The 20,688-nt window shown below is 44.5% G+C and overlaps 1 protein-coding gene across 1 annotated transcript in view; it reads left to right on the top strand.

The window, feature by feature from the left end:
• Positions 1–20,688, top strand: part of LOC119442541 (probable histone-lysine N-methyltransferase CG1716) — a 96,744-nt gene that overhangs the window by 3,012 nt on the left and 73,044 nt on the right. Inside the window, 1 exon segment of the mRNA XM_037707454.2 lies at positions 843–920. Coding sequence (XP_037563382.2) covers positions 843–920 — 78 coding nt within the window.

The raw sequence follows: 20,688 nt of genomic DNA, 5'->3' as shown, positions 1-20,688 counted from the left end.
TGTGATTAATTTTGAAGAAATGCTGTACAATGTGCATAGAATGAAACGGAAATGTTTTGTCTGCTTGTAAATCATTTTGATTCAAATTATGATATGTGTTCAGCATCACTTTTGATGTGAATAAAATTGGGTGGCAGGGGCATGATTTTAACGTAAAGTGAACAATCGCCAACCTACTTAACAATAGATAGCCCATGTCCACTAAGGCACACAAATATTGTATGCATATTTGTTCTGTGTACGCTTGGTTGCGGTGGTTTGGTGGATCCCTGTTGGGTGCATGTGGCATGCGTAGGTCTGCATTATAAGCAAGATGAGGGGGCCTACTGGGCTTGCATGGGTTTCTATTGTGCATGACATGCCTGCTACCTGTTGCAGTGATAGCAAAATGCATTTGCGTGCTTTGTGCCATTAAGTGACACTAGCATGCAGAGAATTTTTCTTTTTTACTCAATAAAATTAAAACTTGAATGTGCCTCACGTAAGTTTGTACTACAAGGATCTTGACTTGCATGTACTTAGGTGCTATAGATCAAACAGGTGGCAAGAAGCAGGATTTACTTCTTCACATGCAACCCTTTGTATACAATCTGTACATAATGTAACCTTGGCTCATTTGCATACCATGCCATTGAGGGAATGTATAAGAGCAGTTAGCCATGCATGTGAATGCGTGCATCTGGTGGAGTCGTGTGTTTTGAGTGAGATGCTAAAACTGTGGTTTGAAAAAAATTTCATTCATGAATTTATTATTGCGTGTTGGAGGGAATAATCATCGTACTTCTGTAAAGCCGCTGTGCCAGGCTGCCATGCAACTCAACAGAACTGTGTTTTTCTTGCAGTTCTCCAGCCACTGTTGTGCAAGGCTTGAATGGGGACTCTGAAAGCTCACCGAATGAAGATAGCAAAGGCTTAGACAAGTGAGTGTTGCCTTTTGCTTGCATAGAAGTGGGATGAATAAATGCGTGCTTCATCAGAGGTTATCAAGCTTTATTCTGTGTGATTGGTGCCTTCTCTGGAACCCACTGCTCTATTTGAGTGGCAGTTGCCCAGCATTCAGAGCTGGGATCAGCAGACTCCAGTTCACCTTAGGCTGTGACCATGGTCAATTCTCTCCAGTGGATAAGCATGAGCATTTCTACTCTGATCAATTCATTCCGTGTTTTGGACAAGCCCTCACTTGTCTCTGAAAATTACCAATGGTGGTTTATGGACAATAAAGCACACCCATTATGATTATACTGGTCCTTTAGTGCCGTCGACTGTAGGGCTTGCCTTATCAATTCAATGTATTGATAGTAGATATTACACTTACATAGTGTAGGCGTGTGCAAATATTTGAAACGTTTGGAACCCGAATCAAATATTATCCTATTCGATTAGGTCCTCGAATCAGTCACTATTTGCTACCCCGAACAGGTGTCAAGTGCAAAAGGTATAAAGTAACAGCACGAAAGGAACAAAGACCACAGGACAAGTGCTTGTGCTGTGGTCTTTGTTCCTTTGTCGTCCTTGTTCCTTTCGCACCGTTACTTTATACCTTTTGCTCTAATTATGAACCAACTAGTCCTCATTAAGTTGTTATTGGTGTCAAGTGCTTCAGTTGGTCAACTGTGCATGATCGAACATGAAACTTAAGTGAAAATGCAATAACTTTCATTCCAGCAAGCTGTGTCACTCAGGGAACCAGATCTTTTTTGCTGAACTGCAATCACTCGCACTCAAATTTTGTTCAGATGTAGCATTCAGAAATAGGTATTGTTTGTTACCATACCGTATTTATTCAACCATAAGGCGAGGAGGGTGCAGTTGGGGGACCTACGAAAAATCTAAGTATGCACACTAACATAAGGCAATATACAGTAGCCAATAGATTATTCAGATTACGTAGCACACTAACATAAGGCAATATACAGTAGCCAATAGATTATTCAGATTACGTAGCACACTAACATAAGGCAATATACAGTAGCCGATAGATTATTCAGATTACGTAGGGACTGGCCAAAATACCGGATGATCGAAAGCTCGAGAAAAAAACTGATTTGCATGGCAAAAAAAGTGCCTTGATTTCATGAGTAGCGACAAAAGTTGCGTGAATGAGATGCTGCACGTGCATGTTTACATATGACCACATCAGCGTATTTCTGCCATTGTCGTGCGGTCTCCGTGTACACTGGAAAATAGTCAGAGCTCGCACTAAATCTTCATCCCCTGGCAACTTGGAGAGGTGTACCACTTTCTGCCAATGGACTGCGGGTTTGCAACTTTCGTTGTGCGGCACTTCTCGCGCTTCATCGTGGACAGCACGGACAGTTAGGGTGGAGCTGGCTAATGATAGCGAATGATCAAGATGTCGCTCATTCTGCTCATCGTGGTGCCCGAGTTTTCACGCCGTCGTACAGACAAAGTCCGAAACATCAAATGATGCGCTGTAGGGTGTCTCGCACTGCGGTCATCGTACATGCAGGGGGGGGGGGGAGACAGCTGGGGAGTTACTGCGAATTACAGCGCACACCGGGAACAAGGACAGGAAATGACGAGGACAAGCTCTGACTTCCAACTGTTTGTTTAGGGCAAGTAACATATATATGCACATGTGAAGTGTATATACCGGGTGTTTCAGCGAACACTTTCAAAAATTCTTAAAGGTTGCCTGTGGCAGGTAGCACAATTCTAGTTTATGAGCTGGTCTACTTGAAGAGGCGGACATTACTTGCACGAGAAATTGAAATGCATAATCGAATAATTAACAAAAATTCACTAATTAGGTTTTTAACTAATTACCTGATGGCCCACATTGCAATTTACAAATTGTAGCCGGGGAGTTCGCAAGGCGATCCATCCACTTAGAATGAATTCTCGGGATGACACCAGTTTTGAGATATTAATTCCCGAACTTTGCCGAGAAATGCATTGGCGTTCCAGTTAGTTTCTTAACAAAATGTTGTTTTATGCATTGAAGCACAAAATTAATTGGAACACCAATGCATTTCTCCGCAAAGTTCGGGAATTAATATCTCGAAACTGGTGGCATCCTGAGAATTCGTTCCAAGTGGATCCGTCTTGCGAACTCCCCGGCTATAATTTTTAAATTGCAATATGGGTCATTAAATAATTAGTTAAAAACTTAATTAGTAAATTTTTGTTAATTATTCGATTATGCATTTCAATTTCTTGTGCAAGTAATGTCCGCCTCTTCCAGTAGACCAGCTCAATAACTAGAATTGGGCTATCTGCCTGAGACAACCTTAAGCAACCTTAAATAAATTTTGAAAGTGTTCGCTGAAACACCCTGTATATATATTACTCATTAGCACTTGTCCTTGTCATTTCCTGTCCTAGTTGCAGTGTGTGCTGTAATTCACAGTAAGATGGAACACCAACTCGCCCAGCTTCAAGCCTTGTTGCTTGCTAATGGGGACGTATAGTGGCAGCATTGCAACAATGTCCAAGAAATCGATTGGCCCCTGCAACTGCCTCAGCTTAGTTGATTCCTAATCTGACATGCAGAAAACTTATAAAATGGACACATCCTAGTAAAGGTCACTTCTTGGCATGGACCTGTAACAGCTGTCGAAGCAGCACTTTTTTTTCTTCATGGCTCGTTGATGGTTAGGTGCAATATTCAAGAGTGTTAAAACATAGGTGTGTATGAAAATGTCACTGCCTCAAAATTATCCATTTAGACAACTGTCCCAAGGCACTAATAAAAAGTTAACATTAATTAGTCTTCTGAAGCTCACATTATTAGCGGCAAAGTATGTCCGCCTCGCCTAGGAACTCGTCTGCAAAAACGCCATGTTCGCTGCACTCATTACTGTTTTATAAAATATCTGTATTAAAAAAAAATGTTCTTGAAAGGGCCCTTCACCAGGCCATATAGCAAATTTTGGTTATACGCTGGAAATGATGTGCCTTTTAGGGAGCGTTCTACCGCAAGAATTTTTCAAAAATTTGTTAATAGCAGAGATAAAAATATTTTAGTGCCGCAAACCTATGATTTCAGGAGGAGTGTGTCACCAACATACACTCTCTCCACTTGCCCCCGTCTAGCCTATGCAAGTGAAATTCCTTCCCGGCATTCCCCATAGCGAAGCTGGAGGATCGCGTAACGCATATATCACGGGCCCATCTTCTTTTTTTTTTCTCGTTATTTTGCTGCACAGCGCACGATTGACACAAAATGAAATAGTTTCACTGTCTGCATGCGCGGCTGCACGACATGGGGACAAGCAGACAATACGGAAGTACATCTCTCTTGCTAAGGCACGAAGTAAAACAAAAACGCGCAGACAAATACTGATGTTGCTTTGAATAAATCTCGAACTCGCATGTCACTATGAGTGACGTCATAGCACTAACATGTACGTAGCAGGGGTGCAACAGCTGCGCCAAAGCCGCGATATATGTTGCAATTGCGCCACGCTGTGCCATAACACCCGACCACTCGCGAAATTTCTTGGTTACGCTAATTTCAGCGGGAAATAAAGGCCTTGTTGGCAACTTGCAGCTTGACACTCCATCCAATCCAGTCCCATCCAGTAGCGCAGACGAGATCCAAACTAGAGTGCCCAGATGAGACGTTGGTACAGTGTACTAGAACTATTGAGTGGTGTGTACTAGAACTATTGAGTGGTGCGACCGAAGCCGGCGCACCTTGCATACCAGCGTCCGTCCCCTCTTTTGTAGAAATTAGCGGTGGTGCTGGCGTTCCCCACTCTTGAAGCAAGTTGGCGCGCTCCGGCCTGTAATGGGTGTGTGCGTGCGCGCATGTGAGCTCTGCTGCACATTTGTGACTCAAAAAAAATAAGGAAGGGGGGGGGGGGAAGCAAGGAAGGAAAAAGGAAGTGTTTAAATCACTGTTATGCACCTGGGTGTAAGACTGGGACGCTCGCACATACCAAGGCCGCAAGCTATCGCTTTTTGACAGCTCCCAGAGATGAAGAGTGACAACTTGTGTGGGAGAGAAATGGGTGCAAACTTAATAAGCTCGTCGGCACTGATTGCACTGTGTGTGAGCTTCACTTAGAGCCTCATTTCATTGTGAGAGACTGCGGGCACATAACGGAACAGTAGTTCGAGTACCAAGAATGAAAGCAATTATTCGACCGGACGAGGTGCCGACTATTTTGCCGAACATGTGCGTTGATATCTAACCAATAAAACACCGGCACCGCGGTCACTGACGAAACGGCGTCAGTTCGCGTCTGATAATGACGGCGAAATTTGTTGCATTTTAGAGAATGCTGATTTAAAGCAACTGTGTGCAGCAGAATTATGATTTCAGACACTACACTCTTTACAGAAACCCACTAAGGAGAGCACATTAAAGAAAAAAAAAAAACGGAACAAAGCTTAGAAATCTGTAAATTTGCTTTAAAAACGGATATCACGGTTGTGTGAACTGCATCTGTTAGAGCATCTGGAGCGGAAAAATGTTATATATCAATGTACAGCTTAGAAGAAATTTACAATGTTTACGAACATTTTTGAAAATTCCTGCTAAGAAATATGGGTGTATTTCAGAGCATTATATACAATACATCAATTTTGCGCACTGTAGATATCCCAGTAGATTATTGCAGTATAAAAATTTGTGATATTTTGTTTATACTTAGTTAAATTTGATGCTTGTCTTTTGTTTTAGTTTCACAATATTTCTATGAAAAAGATGGACAGCTACATTCTACTTCCTACACTACGATAATTTGAAAGTTTTCTTTCAAAATGGAACAGACCCCACCAAGAACGGTGCAGTGGATGCTGTGCAAATTGATTGTTCTTTTTTTTTTTTTTTTCGCATGCATTTAGGTATAAGGTAGGTTCTTGCAGTTCGAATAAGGATTCTCATTATTGACAATATCTACCAATAGCCTTCGGCAGAATTGCAACTAAATGAAAAATTATTATACTAAAACGCGTACTCGTTTATTTTTCTCGAGTGACTGCCTTTCACTGCCTAACAAATGTTATCACTCCGCTCAGGACGCATGCATCGGAAGTTCCTCGAATGTTATCGATGGGTCAATCCGCTGTCTGTTGTCACCGAACCTTGCGTAATCTGATTGCACGTATGTGCGTCGCAAATTATGTAGTACTTTCTGGAAGACATGCTGGCACCAGCGATTACTCAGGCGCCTTCGATGACTCATTCGTAGAGAGTCATGTATAAAAGCCGACGCGCTCGACCCACTGATCAGATTTTCAACTGTGTTCACCGCTTTCGTTATGCGTCGAGTGCAGCCGGTTTTTCTGGTCACAAGTTCGCCCACTGAAGAGTCTTTTGCCATTCACAGTTTTGCTGCTGTGTTCTCGACCGTCACTACCACGTGACAATACAGTTATTGCAATACTGCTCACACACTCCGCTGTGCTCATTAGAATGCGTTTTGTGCAGGAAAATTTGTAATAATTAAGAAGGCAATAAAATGAATGACGGGCACTGATCGCTCCAATAGTGATGGTTGATCCACTTTCCAAGCAGTAGGTTAATAATACGGTTTTCTAGAATGAGGTTATTGTCGCGCCCCAATCATCTTGCGCATAATTTTTTTTAAACTTTCCGATCATGCCAGGTGCTCGCCCAGCACAGATTAATTGTAACCGAGACAGTAATGTAGTTCAGTTGCGATGAAACATTAATTTCTACATTCCTTTAGTGGAAACTTGCCATTTCTGCAAACGCACCGGCAAGCAGCCGCCTGCGAGGCCGGACGACGCTTTCAAGAGTGGTCGACTACAGCACCGCCGCTACTTTTCTACACGAAAAGGCCCTCTCCACGGCCGCCGGTCGCGCCACTCGAAATATTCTAGTACACTCTAATGTTGGCATGTTTGGTGGTGGGCACCAAAGAATATTTTCGCTGATGCTTGCAGTGAGGCGTGTTGTATATGCAGTAAAATGTCGCGGAGACGCGGTGTGCGCATTGCTTGCAGTAACGAAAGCAGTTCGCCATTTCCGCGTTGACTCAACAAGATCCTTGCCGTATCCGTGCACGCGGTCATGAGCAGAGCAGGTACGAATACTCCACGGGGGGAAACTCGCTTGAATGGTACAGCAAGCGAACCGGCACTGATGGCGTGAGCTTTGTAGGTGACGCAATGCACAAAACTAGCAAGGGTTTGGTTCCACGCGACAACAGGCACCGCGGTAATGAAACGGTGCCGATTTTCGCTGTACACCACCGAAACGCCAAAAGATTGTCAAACAGTCACTACGTGTTTCGACTACCGCCGGAACGTCGCGACATATTGTCAGAAAAAAAAAAAAACGAAAGGGAACCACTCGTGAGGAAATGCATGTGTACTTTCCATGTGTCTGGCGGAAAACGTTGCGTGCAGTGCACTGCTAGGTGCAGTGCATTTTCGCTCTGCCATCGACGCAGACATGCATTTCTAGTCTGTCTCGAAGGTACTACATACAGCTGTTAACATGCTCACAAGAGTGCCTCTTTAAGCCTTCATTCTGATAATGCATGTGCATGTTTTCCATGAAAGGAGTATACTCATAATGTTGTGAATACTAGGATGTTACCAGTGCTTTATATTAATGGGATATAAAGCTGTTCATTATTCGAAGAATATGGGGATAATCGGAACATCAAGTGCCATCTATAGACTTCCAGCAAAGGGCCATCCGTCTTCTTGTAGAAGGCACGGCGAAACGAAACTGCTCGCTTGACAGCATAGCTCAACGCATGCTGCTGCTTTTACCTTTGTTCTGAGGTGTCCTCCCACTGCTGCTCGCAGCTACATATACGCGCATTTGCAGGATTGCTCATGTTATTGTGCTGTGCTTGAAGCTGGAGCGTCTGTAAGCAACTAAGTCTTCAACTTGGGAAAGCCTGAAGCACAAAAGCAGTGTGAGAATTAAGCAGTGCACAGAATGCAAGTAAGGGAAAACACATGCAATGCTCTAGTGTATTAAAATTTGATACTTCCGGCGGTGAATGGCAGAAAACAGATCATGGAATAAATTAAAGGCCAATTCACACTGGCAACTGATAGTTTCGTGCCGCCAGTTCCAAATGGTTGCTGTTCTCGAAAAGCGACCAGTTTGGGTAGTCCCAAAACTGCTGAACCACTCAGACACGCAGGAACAGGACGTCTGCATACGCTGATACTTATTTTATGTGGTGATTCAATTGTGAGCAGATGGTGACTGGCTGGTCGCACTTGTTGGTGTGAGCATCGGTTGCCTTCAGTCACGTTTTGGTCACAAGTTGGAAATGGTCGTGCGACCTCAAGTCACCACCCTCACCCCTAACTAGGTGATCACGTTTGTCTTCCGCTTTCACAGGACATTTACATGCAACCTGACTTGTACAATTTTCCCTCTCGAAGTGAGAATTCAACGCGAACAGAGAACCACAGTTCTCATTATTTGTATGCGTGGAGCTTTATCAGCTTTTAAGAACAGCACTAGTACTGGAGCTTCAATTTTTTTACTGACACATTTGTTTGCAGGCACAACAAGTCTGGGCAGTTGTAATGCTTTGCAAGGTTGTTTTAGGAGCTTCAGTCAAAAATTCAAGTGCGTATGAGCAATTGTGTTGCGTACTTGGCTAGCGAAAATAGGCTCGGCAAAAGTATTTCAAAGCAGTGCGCCTCTTGAGAATGCCGTCCATATGGACATTCGAGGGTGCAAAAACAAGCAGGTGTGGCTTCGTTGATTCGTCGGGGCACAATGGAGTTCGCTGTCCATTAATGACTGGACAATCAAGGCGATCGTTGCCACACGGCAACGATGCTGAGTCGGACAATATACACGCACTTTGCAACTACACCTCAGAGATGGCAGACGCAGCCAGTGTCGCCAGATCACAATGCATTTGTATATCCCCTGTTTGATATGTTATTCGATTCTATTCTATTCGCTTTTTTGTTACTATTTGATTTGTATTCATTTCAGTCTCTAAAAAGTACTATTCGCACACTTCTATGGCATAGTGCATTGTTGGAATAACTCAGGAAGTTAGGAAAGCTTTGCCTATCTACCACTGTAGTTCTGTTGATTCGAAATTTCGCTTTTTCTCTTAGCTATACATTAGCAAGCCGCACAACGAAATGTCTTCCCAATGGCAAAACCATGGCCAGCATATGTGCAGACTGTACACATGCACAGCCCTAATATTTTTTCAGTAAATTGCATTGTTGCTGCTCTGATTTTTTTCCGCCACTGCTAGGTTCCAAACCCGAAATGAAACTCGTCTTTTTGTTAAATTTGTCTAAAAATAAAAGCCGCACAATGAAATGTCTTCCCAATGGCAAAACCATGGCCAGCATATGTGCAGACTGTACAGATGCACAACCCTAATATTTTTTCAGTAAATTGCATTGCTGCTGCTCTGATTTTTTTCCGCCACTGCTAGGTTCGAAACCCGAAATGAAACTAGTCTTTTTTGTTAAATTTGTCTAAAAATAAATTAAAGGTGTTAAACGGGCACTAAAAGAAAACATTAAGTCAAGCTTAAGTGATGGATTAATTTGTAATCTAGTATGTCTAAACTGTCATTTTTCCAAGAGCAGAACATTTATTAGAAATACTGCACAAACAAGATAGGATCTCTACAACAACAGTGAGGAGTTGGAAACAGCTACCAGTGATACTGAAAGCCCTGTATGTAATCTGTATACTGTAGTCAAGTATATGAAAGAAAAATTTTATTAAATTTTCCTTGATACTCATTGGCACTGTTTCCTCGCTCTACACTATTGATGATATACGTGCTATCGAAGTTACATGTAGATGCCTTTGCTATTCAGTAGCTGGAATAGAAATGAGCATCCCCTGTGAAATAGGCTTGTGGCAGGTGCCACTGAGCTATACTTATTTATTTTTAGTGTTTCTTTAAGGTGCTGCTTGTCATCCTACTTGCAACAATAGAATTCAGACAGCAGCTATAGACCTTTTACAGTGAGCAGCCTAGGTACTGCGCACCAGGGGCTTCGACAGGCCTGCCGTCATTGAATGCCTTCTGAATGGAGAACAAGCTTAGCAAGCATCAGCCGCCGCTATAGAAATGGTCTGCCGTGAGACTGGGAACCACTGAGTACTATTTATTTAAAATGTGGGAGAGCAGAGGGAAAACGTGCCCTATCGTGAACTGCAAGAATTACGACGAATGTGTGTGTGAGATGAGACTGTGTGCAAGTTTCGTCCACCTCAGCTGCACAAGGAATTCTCATACAGAAAAGCGTTCATCATGCACACCTCGCCGCAAAGCAAGCACAACAAGCTCTACTGCCAGCGATAGCCAATTGCAGGCCATGACCGGCAACTGATTGCCTGCAATAACTGCCAGGCTATCATCTGCAGCAACACTGCGTTACCACTACCGCTGGCACAACATATCAAGGAATGTTGAACTTCAATAAGCATGCAAGTTAGCACTACGTCCTCCCTACGCAAGCGTGAGTTACATGTAACTCAAGAAACTTCACTTTCCATAGCAGCGAAGTCAGACATGGAATATAATGTGCGGGCACCAACAGCAGGCAAGCGAGCGATCGATCGATCACTTACAACATTTTTGTTCATGTGTACGAGAATACATATTAATCTGCACTGCTGGTGACAAGAATTATGTGGTCAGGACACATCACCACTGTCGGAGCAGTTCAAAAATGGGCATTTTCTGCACGTGCACACAATACTATTCCCGAATGAAGTTGTTGCACATACAGTTGACAACAAGCGCACGCCTGTAACAGCCTTACAAATCTTCTGTTATAAAGACGAGCATAAAGGGTAAAAGCAAACATCAGGCTGTTACATTTGTCAGCTTCAGCCAGTAAGTTTGCACAGTATTAAGATTACAGTGCTGACAGAATGGATAATCCAACGTATATTTACACTGCCTCTGCATCATTGGCCAAAGTCTTATGTCGTCTACCCGTTCAGTGCTAAGTGTGATGCACGGTCATGGCGTGTTCGCTGAAATAGCGGCTGCACCATGGCCATTGTGAATATCGATCAGAAGGTGCTCATTGGTGGGCGCTGTAATGTGAGCAGATATGGCAGCACCCATGGGTACGGTTCTGTAAAAAGTGTATGCAGTAATACCTCATTAACTCGAAGTAGCAAAAATTGAGAAAAAAAAATTCGAGATAAGCAAAGTTGCGGAAATTGCTGTGAAAAGTTAAGTTCTTTCTAAAAAAAATTCACTACTGACCAGCTTTTAAACAAGAGCTTCTAAACTGGATCTTCGTAAAAGTTTCACAGAAAAAAAAAATTCAAGCATAAACTCCTCCCGGAGTTGTTTAAGTATGCATAAGCATTGTTCCACTTGCTCATCTCCACGCAGCCCGGTGTCATTATTAGTGTCATGACACTTGATCCGGCCAGTACAAGCCACAGTGCTGCGGCGACAGAACTGGTGCGGACGGGGGCGCTAGGTTGATTGATGACGCAAGCAAAGTATTGCAGGGATCTGCTGCGAAGCGCACAGACAGTGCCGACTGCTGGTAACTCCACGTGGTGTTTTTGCCGCTTCGCTCGCTGCTGCGTGCTCTTTCTTGAACGTGATCGTCCTTAAGCAAGGCAGGGACGGACGGACGGCTTTCTCGTTGAGTAAGCATAGAAATGATTATGCCATTTAAAATAAAAACATACCAGAGGTATCAACCAGCTCCGTCTTGTGGCACTGCAATTTTATTTAAGTGCAGAAAAAAACTGCCTAAGGCTTCGCAGTAGCACCTAGAAAGGCATCCTCGAGCTGCTTCACACATTGCATGAGCCGATCGTTCCCGCCGCTGCACTCAGCTTTATTTCGCAGCAAGTGAAGCATGTTTCTTGCTACGGGGGGCTGATGTCGGCACCTCTCGAGGCCCTTCGTCGTCGTTGCCATCGTCTTTACCGTCCCCTCCGTTTGTAGCCATCCCAGCGATTTTGGCGTCAGTAAATTCGCCTGTCACCGGTTCATCCTGCTCGCAAAGCTCGTACTCATGCCGCGTGTGTTGCGTAGAATAAAATTAAAACAAAATATTTAAAAATTTTAAATTATGGGGTTTTACGTGCCAAAGCCACGATCTGACTATGAGGCACGCTGTAGTGGGGGACTCTAGAAATTTAGACCACCTGGGGTTCTTTAACGTGCACCTAAATCTAAGTACACGGGTGTTTGTGCATAATCAAAATTAAAACGGAAATCGCGCCTCGGATGGTAAATAACGGATGTTGCATAAAAACGAAACAAACTGCGTCAAGCATGCTATTTTGTAGGGCCTGCGTTTGAGCACATACAAGTCTCTCCCGTCACATGACGTGCCACATGGTTGCTTGACAAAGTTATTTCTCTAGTTTCCGATTTCAGGTTCGAGGAAAGCGTCTGCTTGTGGTAGGTGGGTGCGGCAGCCTCGCGCGAAGCTTGTTGAACGGTCTGGCGGTGGAGTTTTACGTGCGAAGCACTTTAGGGGGGGCCCGAGCTATCGGCGGCGTCCGTTGCGTGTGATCTGTCGTGATTACGCTCACAAAAAAGTGCTCAAAACAGGGTGAAAACAAGTGCAGAATTGATCAAAACCCGTTCAAAATAATTTAAAAGACAGGAATAATCAAGCATTAAGTGCATTAACTATCAGAAAATCAATAAAATCTGTTCCAAAACACCACCAGACTGGTACCAGCGCAGCGCAAGAGAGGGCGCCATCACCTCACAAGCGCTCGATTGCTTCGCACTTCCCCAGGAATCACGTTAGTGGAGCTGCATTAGCGCTGTATTTTTTGTTCCACTCGCGGTCGGGATTTCAAGATATCCGCAATTTGGCCCAAAAATACTTCGAGATAAAGGGCAATAACTACATGGCACGTATGAGAAATTGTTTGGTGCTGCGGAAAATTTCGACTTAGCCGATGTTTCGAGATATGCGAGTTTGAGTTAACAAGGTATTACTGTAGTTTCTTGTCGCAGCTGCCCAATGTTACACTGATGACAAAAACTGTGAATGAAGTAATTATAGTGCAAGACAATAAATAGTTCAGCTTACCTCGAGGGGCTTCGCACGCTCTGCTTTTGGCACCTGGGCACTACTGATGGGAAAGCCCACGGGTATACAGCAGGAAGATGTCTGCGCAGCTGCAGACAGATGTTTCAATATGTAGCTCCCTACAAAAAGCCTAAGCTCTGTCCTGCATGTGCATAGTCATGACATGACTCTAATGTCACATGTCCAAAGTGTTGATGTGGCTTTTTGATATGACTACTATGCAACGCTACACTTACACAGTAGCTTCACAAACACCACCTTTTGAACTTGAAAGTGTGAAGGAAACAAGGTTTGTTAAAACTTCTTCTTCACCGACCCAGTATTACGTTTCGTTATTTCACTGAACTGCCGTGTTGTTAAGCAAAAGCTCTTCCTGTGTGCTCATTTGATGGTCTCCATAAAATGGCGCTGTAGAACCCCGGAATCGTACTAACCAGCAACTGAACAGCCCCCAGGACTGACTGACAAGCCCATGCATTGACTCACCAGGAAGAGTGGAACCTACTCAACCAACTGCCCTCATCTGCCCACCGACAGCCTCCTGCTGCAAGTAGACGAGAAATCATCTGAGATATGGTAAGCCTCATCTTCAACGACATTGACAAGGCACTCTGTGAAGCAACGCTTATTCACCTGATGAGTGCTCGGCTTGAGATGCATCTGGAGAGGCTGTGCTTCTTTGCCGAAAAATCTCACTACTGACTCCAGCCAACAAAATATACGAAGACGGGGCCCTTCGTATTTTGCATGCAAGTCTAAAACCAAATCTGATATTGAGAGAAGGCAGAGCATAAACAGTTATGACGTATAGATTTTAAAAGAAAATTACGAGCCTATTGCTCTTGTGCCTTGAATCGTTGCAAGACATTGAACAGGTAACTGATGGCAAGATATAATCTTCAATAAAACTGTGGAATTTAAAGAACACACAAATGGGTCTAGAACCACTACCAGAAGCAACACCGCCAGCGACATGGCTTATGGAATGGAAGATAACCATCAAGTGATGTAATTTTTTTACTTTAGGATCACTGCAAAAGCATAAGAAGACGAGCTGGAAGCAGCACTTGCAGCCACACTAATACTGCAAGAGCCTTTCTGCAATGTGCAAGGCGCGAGACCAGTTGAACTTGCAACACACAAACAGTTATTCATCTGATCGACAACAGTGTGGGATTTCACAAGGACTTCGTGAAGAGTCAGTACTGTCAAGACAAAACCTGTACTTAAAGGCTCCAAAACAAACTGGAGAATCCAAAATAATTTCTGGCTGATCGTTCTTCCTGTGTGCTTCAGTATGGATCTCGACAACGTAAAGTTAAATTGACGAGGGCCAGTATAATGCAAGAATTGCTTTTCTTCGATTTTATTCCTTTATTATCCATTGTTCACGATTGGCCAATCCCGATGATAATGTGGGTGGAGCGCCGCTTGAACCGCTGAAAAAGCATGAAAAGGAATCGCACTCAAATCGAATCATTGCATTATCCCAGCCCATACGTCCGGAAACATTTTTCTTTTATGGGCACAGCTCTGCTATCCTGATAGCAGTGCATTTTGTCTCGCGGGCATCAACTTGCTACACAGCTTGATGGAGCCAACTATGCTTGTGAACAACTTTTCTTGGCTATGAAGGTAAAAAAGCTATGGGTGCGGAGCTTCTCCACTTGTGTTTGTATGCAAAGTAGTCCTGTCGAGTTTGGCGCCGGTTTTGGTTTCTCTGACCTTGGGGGGCATAGCTCCTTTACTTTTGTGAAGGCAGACACAGTTAACTCTGGCCGAATTTCGCAAGCTAATCAGTGTTTATAGATATCCCATATGTATCAAGTTACGAGCAGCAAGCAAAGCAGCCTGCATTGATAAAACCGGCGCAGCATAAGTCAGCTCGTTCACTCGTTTGCGCACGCAGACGGTTGTGATTTTCTTATGGGTTTGCCTGGTTTTCGTGTAGACATTGCACACACTTGTTTGTGTGCTTCGGCAGCCATTTATGGAAGGTGGTCATCAATCTGTCAAGAGAATGGACAGGTGAGACAGCAGGCGATAACACTCACCAGAAGACAAGGGTGCCTTTTTGCCTTTGAGGAGATGGTCTTGCATGTGCGAAGATTCGACGGCAGACTAAAAAGTACAATCTCAGTAGTTTATTCTCGAATTTTACGTGTCGTTTCAAATTATGTGCGCTAGAAAACAAAACAATTATGTTCAGTATTTTCCACGCAAGAAAATTGAATAACTTGTGGGCCTACTTCCAGCAGCAGTGTCACAGGTGCGCTTTGGTTCTGTAGCCTCCGCTTCATTGCCAAAAAAAGCTGTTTGTGAGTATAGATGAGCCGAAGTAATGGCATCATAAATTGTGTAGTGGTAATAAGTGCTGCAAAAGTGTGTCAAGACTGCTGTTATTTACAAGGATGGAGGCTTTCGATGGTACGCTTCAACCAAAGATGCCGTTGCACCATTAAAACCCATAAAATATCAGATAGAGGCTCTTGAACTGATAGCTATATCAGTATTGGTGATAGCCAGGTGGGACTGGAAGAAGTAAAAAGCGTGATGTGATTGCTCATTCAACACCGTACACAGTGTGTACATATAATTCCAGTCAGGTTAGTACCAAAATACCACTCCACGTAGGCTGATGTGGACTGAAGGTATCACGTAGGCCTGGTCAACGCGCTAGTCGCATGCTGTTCGGCACCGCACGGTGCCTGCCATAGAAATTTGTTTCCGTCAAGCTTCACTCACTGTGAGAACAATATACCTCAGGCTGCAGTCAGTGTATCAACGCTGTAAATGACGTTCTCTTCTGCTGGCCTCCTCATCGGCGCTCTGTGGCTTGTCACATCTCCGCATTGCGCGGCTGCCCGAAACTTGTTCAATAAAGCAGAATTATTCCTCAAGCCACGACTAGCTTACGTGTTTGTTTTCATAAACGTCGTGATGTGCGTAAAGTATGCTGCCAGTGTCTGTGCATTGTTGCAGTTCAGTGAGAATGTACAGATTTATTTTCACAAGAGCCAGCAAAAGTAGCAGGAATTACGCTTCACGGCCTAATTTGCGGAGTTTATTATGAACTTCCTTCAATGCTAGAAGAGCACAATGCATCGTCAGGGTGGCTCACGAGCACAACAAACACAGGCTGCTGTGACACCTTTGGTTCTCTACGAAAGCTGTGCACTAGCTTCAAGTGAAGAAGTGTTCACTGCAAGCGCGGAACAAACACACCAAGAAATAAAACCAAGTAGCAAACCTGGGGCTTCGATCATGCTTTTTGGTTTTCGATTAGCTTTTGTTCTGGCTTTTTAGTAATGCAGATAGCGCTGCCCGTCAGATTTCTCCAGTTGCCCACAGAGGTTGAAGGTAGGTGTAGTCCTCGCTCAGCCAGTTGTCCTTTCGGGTTAAACATGCAGAAGCGCGCGCGTGTGTGCATATATGTATGTATGTATATATATATATATATAATACGAGACTGCGCGCAATGGGACAAAGATGACGTTGACCGTTGGGGTGAAGAAGACGACGATTGAAACGATTGTCTTTCCGCCATCTTTGCAGTGCTACAGCTCGCTGTATTTATTTTGTAAATATATTTTCATTTATACCGTTTCCCGTGGCAATATATATATATATATATATATATATATATATATATATATATATATATATATATATACATATAATCCAGTTCAAAACCATGATTCATTCCCAAAATTTCAGAAGTCCCTTTAACCCCCCTTCCCTCTGCTGAAGGAAATCCCGGGTGGGCTAATGAATTGTTTTAGCCTTTCGCCATTGCTTCAGACATGACTCGCGCGCTGCCGTTATCTCTGGGATCGGCCTCACGGATCAGTACATAAGAATAATGGAAAATGAAGTGGAACTTCAAAGAATTTACAGTTTTCAGCGCAAAGACGAAAAGACGAAACAACAGAAGACAGAACGCTGCTTTGTATGGAAATGAAATGGAACATTACAACACCGGGCCCTGGGTCCGTACAGTAACGTTCAATTTTCAATTCTTATCGTGCGCCGAGCCGAGTGGGCTATCTCTGCGATAATGGTGGCACGGCGGCGGCTGAGCCAGAACATGTTTTATCTAGGGGCATTACGAGCCAGTGACGAAGAGCCACAAGAATTGAAAATGATAAACGTTAGAATGCTTGAATGGCAGAAACTTTCTACTTTTTTTTTTTTTTTTTAAGCGTGTTGCACGTTAGTGCCACCACTTCGACTCGCAAGGCGCTGCAGCAGGACATAACGCGATAGTAAGCAGGGCAGCGTGACGAAGCACGGACAGGCGGACATATATGTGTTGCACCGGCATGTAGCTTAGTGGCTGTGGCGTCACGTTGCTAAGCTCGAGGTCGCGCGTTCGATGCCGGCCACGGCGGCTGCATTTCGATGGGGTCGAAATGCAAGGAAATGCTTGTGTGCTACTTAGATTTAGGTGCACGTTAAAGAATCCCGTCAAAGAACCCCAGGTGGTGAAAATTAACCCGGCATCTCCCGCTAGCCTCATAATTAGATGGTGCTTTTGGCACGTAAAACCTCGAAATTTTGTTTATCTATTGTCGCTTGATTAAACAAGCGTGTGTCATGCTGTGGCTGCTTCTTGCCACGAAAAAGCCCCCTTTCGCGGCGAAGGGCATTTTCTCATTGATATGAACCCGAAAGAAGAAAAAGAACTGTGCGCTTTGAGAGGAACGCCGGCGACACGTGTTTAGTGCGTTCGTGCTTTGCAAGCACGACTTGCAGAGGAAGCGCTAACTTAGTGTGACGTGCAGGTCCTACAGAAGGTGGCACTGTCTGGTGAGGAGCAAACCGACTTGAAACGTTTCAAGGCCACGGTGAGCGCGGTTGCAGCATGGCGTTATTCTTTGGCCCTCGCTTGATCCAGCCAAAGCCGGTCAAGTTTCCTTTGACGAGCAGAAGTAATGCTCTGCTAACACAAAGTAATTTGCGTGGCATGTTTTCCTACCGGTATCATTGGGTATGTATTGTAGGGGCGCCAATTCTTAGTGAGAAAAAACACCTTGTAGACTCTTAGGAATTTCGCCAGGCACCACCTGTGACTCGGAATCAAGCACTGAAATGTTGCAGGAATAGACAGTTTAACGTTAGCGTAATCGCGGGGTTAAGGGAAGTAGCGTTACCGTTCCGCAAATGAACTTTGCAGAAAGCGAGCTTTAGTATAGCGTGATAGTGTAGTTTTCGTACGGGACGCTATTTCATTACGCTTTAAATTTTGCATACATAGTGCACCTAAGTGATTCCATCTATTGCCAAGCTCTAGGTGCGCCGCGTCCGATAAGTGCGAGAAGAAGCGCAATGAAAGCTGGGAGCGCGTTGTACTTGTACTTTCAATGTTTGCCGATACGCGGCGAAATCGGTACAAAATGTCGACCATAGTTTCCAAGATCTTCTGATCTCAGAGGCCATATACCGTCGCACCTATCCCGACTTCACCGATAGGTGGCGCTGCCATCTCGGAAGTTTCTCTCGTTAGGCATCGACGCGTTCGAAACGAGAAGCGATCTCGAGAAATCCACAATGGTATCCATAATACTCTGTCGTCGAAGCGGTCTGAGACTAAGCGAAAGCCGTTGACAGCCATTTGCTACGAAGGAAGTGAATTCTACAAGAGCCACGCCAAATTCAGTTTGAAGCGGGCGGCCAAGACCACCGACATGTTTTACGTAAACTACACAAAGACGGTAACGGTAAATCTGAGATATGGCATGCGCCGTTAAACGATGTGGCTTGTTTAGCGTTCTGCGCATGAGGATTTCGATCCCGCTATTTTACTAAGTCCGCTATTACGCTGAACACGCTAAACCGCTAAGCTAAAACTCACGCGTATCCTCATTTCTGTCAGGTTGACGGGGGTTATATATACATAACACTGCTACTTGCGATAGCAAGTGCACATCACGCAGGTGTAGCACCCAAAGCACCATGAACAGCAGTGGGGAGACTACTGTGACTCCAAAACCTCTGGACTTTCCTCATCGCTTTCTAATGCGCATGACCTTCATGCCCCGAATTTCATCTAGCCTCATAGCACTACTGACCTTTCATTTCTCAACGTGTGCGATATCGTGATTTGCACTAATATCGCCGCTGTGATAACGTACAGGATCCGCGGGTAGCCTGCGTAAAGACTGAAGCACCTGGAGCTTTAATAAAGACGCGTCGGGAACGCCGCCGAGGTCTGGGCGGACGCCGCCGCATGATAAATCGATAGGTTGGATCGTGCCTGAAGAAGACCTTCGCTTGTCCTCGCGATCCGTGGCAGGAGACAGCGCAGAAGGGCACTAACATCAATAACACTGGGAGGGAGAGGTAGGTACAGCAGCGTCTTCCGTCGGCATTCGCGGCATGTTTACATATGCATATACGTTAATAGAACGCATAGGTAAAAGCAACCCCCCCCCCCCCAAAAAAAAAAAAAAAAAAAAAAAAAAAACCTAATTTGCTTCAGATACGCGCAGAAGGGATATGACACACACAGTCGCCCGTCTTACCCTCGCGGTCTTGAATGAAATGCCAGCTTGCTTGTCTGTTGGGAGATGCGCTGACGTCATGCTTACCCAGAAGTCGCGCACGATAGTAGTTTATCTTGATCCGTGCTCAAATTCCGCCACTACGAAATAATCCTGGAATACTGTACTGCAGCCGCGGTCAATGCTCGTGTGACCCAACATACAACTAAGAATTGAGCCCTAGCACAGTGAGATAACTGGTGCGTATGTTGCCGCGGGCACGACAGCGTTAAAGCGGTTAAAGCCCCTGAAAAAAAAAAAAAATTACAAACCTCGCTTGCCGCTGATTGGTTGCCCTGTCGGAACTTCCGGCAGGAGAGCTAGAAGCACTTCCGGCTATGCTGTTAGAGTGCATGCGCGATGTGAGGCCGGCGTGTCGATGTTTGCTCTGCTTGGTGGAATCTGTGATGAGCTGGGGCCGTATTCTGAAACGTTCGCCTAGGCGAAATCAGCATGCGCGCTGATTGGCTGGTTGAGCAAATTGAATGACGTCGGGCTCAACCACCCAATCAGCACATCCAATTTTGCTAAAACAGCCAATCGGCGCACGCCTGAAAGCGAAAAAAGAAATTTCGCCTAGGCGAACGTTTCAGAAAATACGGCCCCTGATTCTACATCGTTAATATTGTCGAGATGACGAGTGACTACTTTAAGGCGCTTAGCACCGAAGCAAAAGATCGGTATCGCCAAAAGCTGATGTTTAGAGGCGGAGAGCTGCCCTATCCGCTGGACGATGATGTCGTGCTATTTTCGTTTTCCTCGGGCTCCAAACACCTTCCCTCAGTTACAACACCGGAGCAACAAGCGTAGCATATTAGTGAGAACATGCAATGAACGCAGACTGTTGTCTTCAAGGTACGTAATGGGACTGCCGAAAACTAGAAAAAAAAAAATGGCACTTTATTCTTCTTTCTGGGGTTTTACGTGCCAAAACCAGTTATGATTATGAGGCTCGCCGTAGTGGAGGGTTCCGGATTAATTTTGGCCACCTGGGGTTCTTTAACGTGCAATACAACACAAGCACATGGGCGTTTTTGCATTTCGTAATGGCACTTTTATTGCTGCAAGATAGAAGATGAAGTTGTAAGGTGTGCATGTGTACATGTACATATTTTCTGCGTCATATGCCTTGTTTCTGCTTTTCAGTATGCATTCACAA

This window comes from Dermacentor silvarum, chromosome 2 (assembly GCF_013339745.2).
Source record: "Dermacentor silvarum isolate Dsil-2018 chromosome 2, BIME_Dsil_1.4, whole genome shotgun sequence".
Taxonomy (NCBI): Eukaryota; Metazoa; Arthropoda; class Arachnida; order Ixodida; family Ixodidae; genus Dermacentor; species Dermacentor silvarum.
This window is presented reverse-complemented; position numbering and strand designations above follow the sequence as displayed.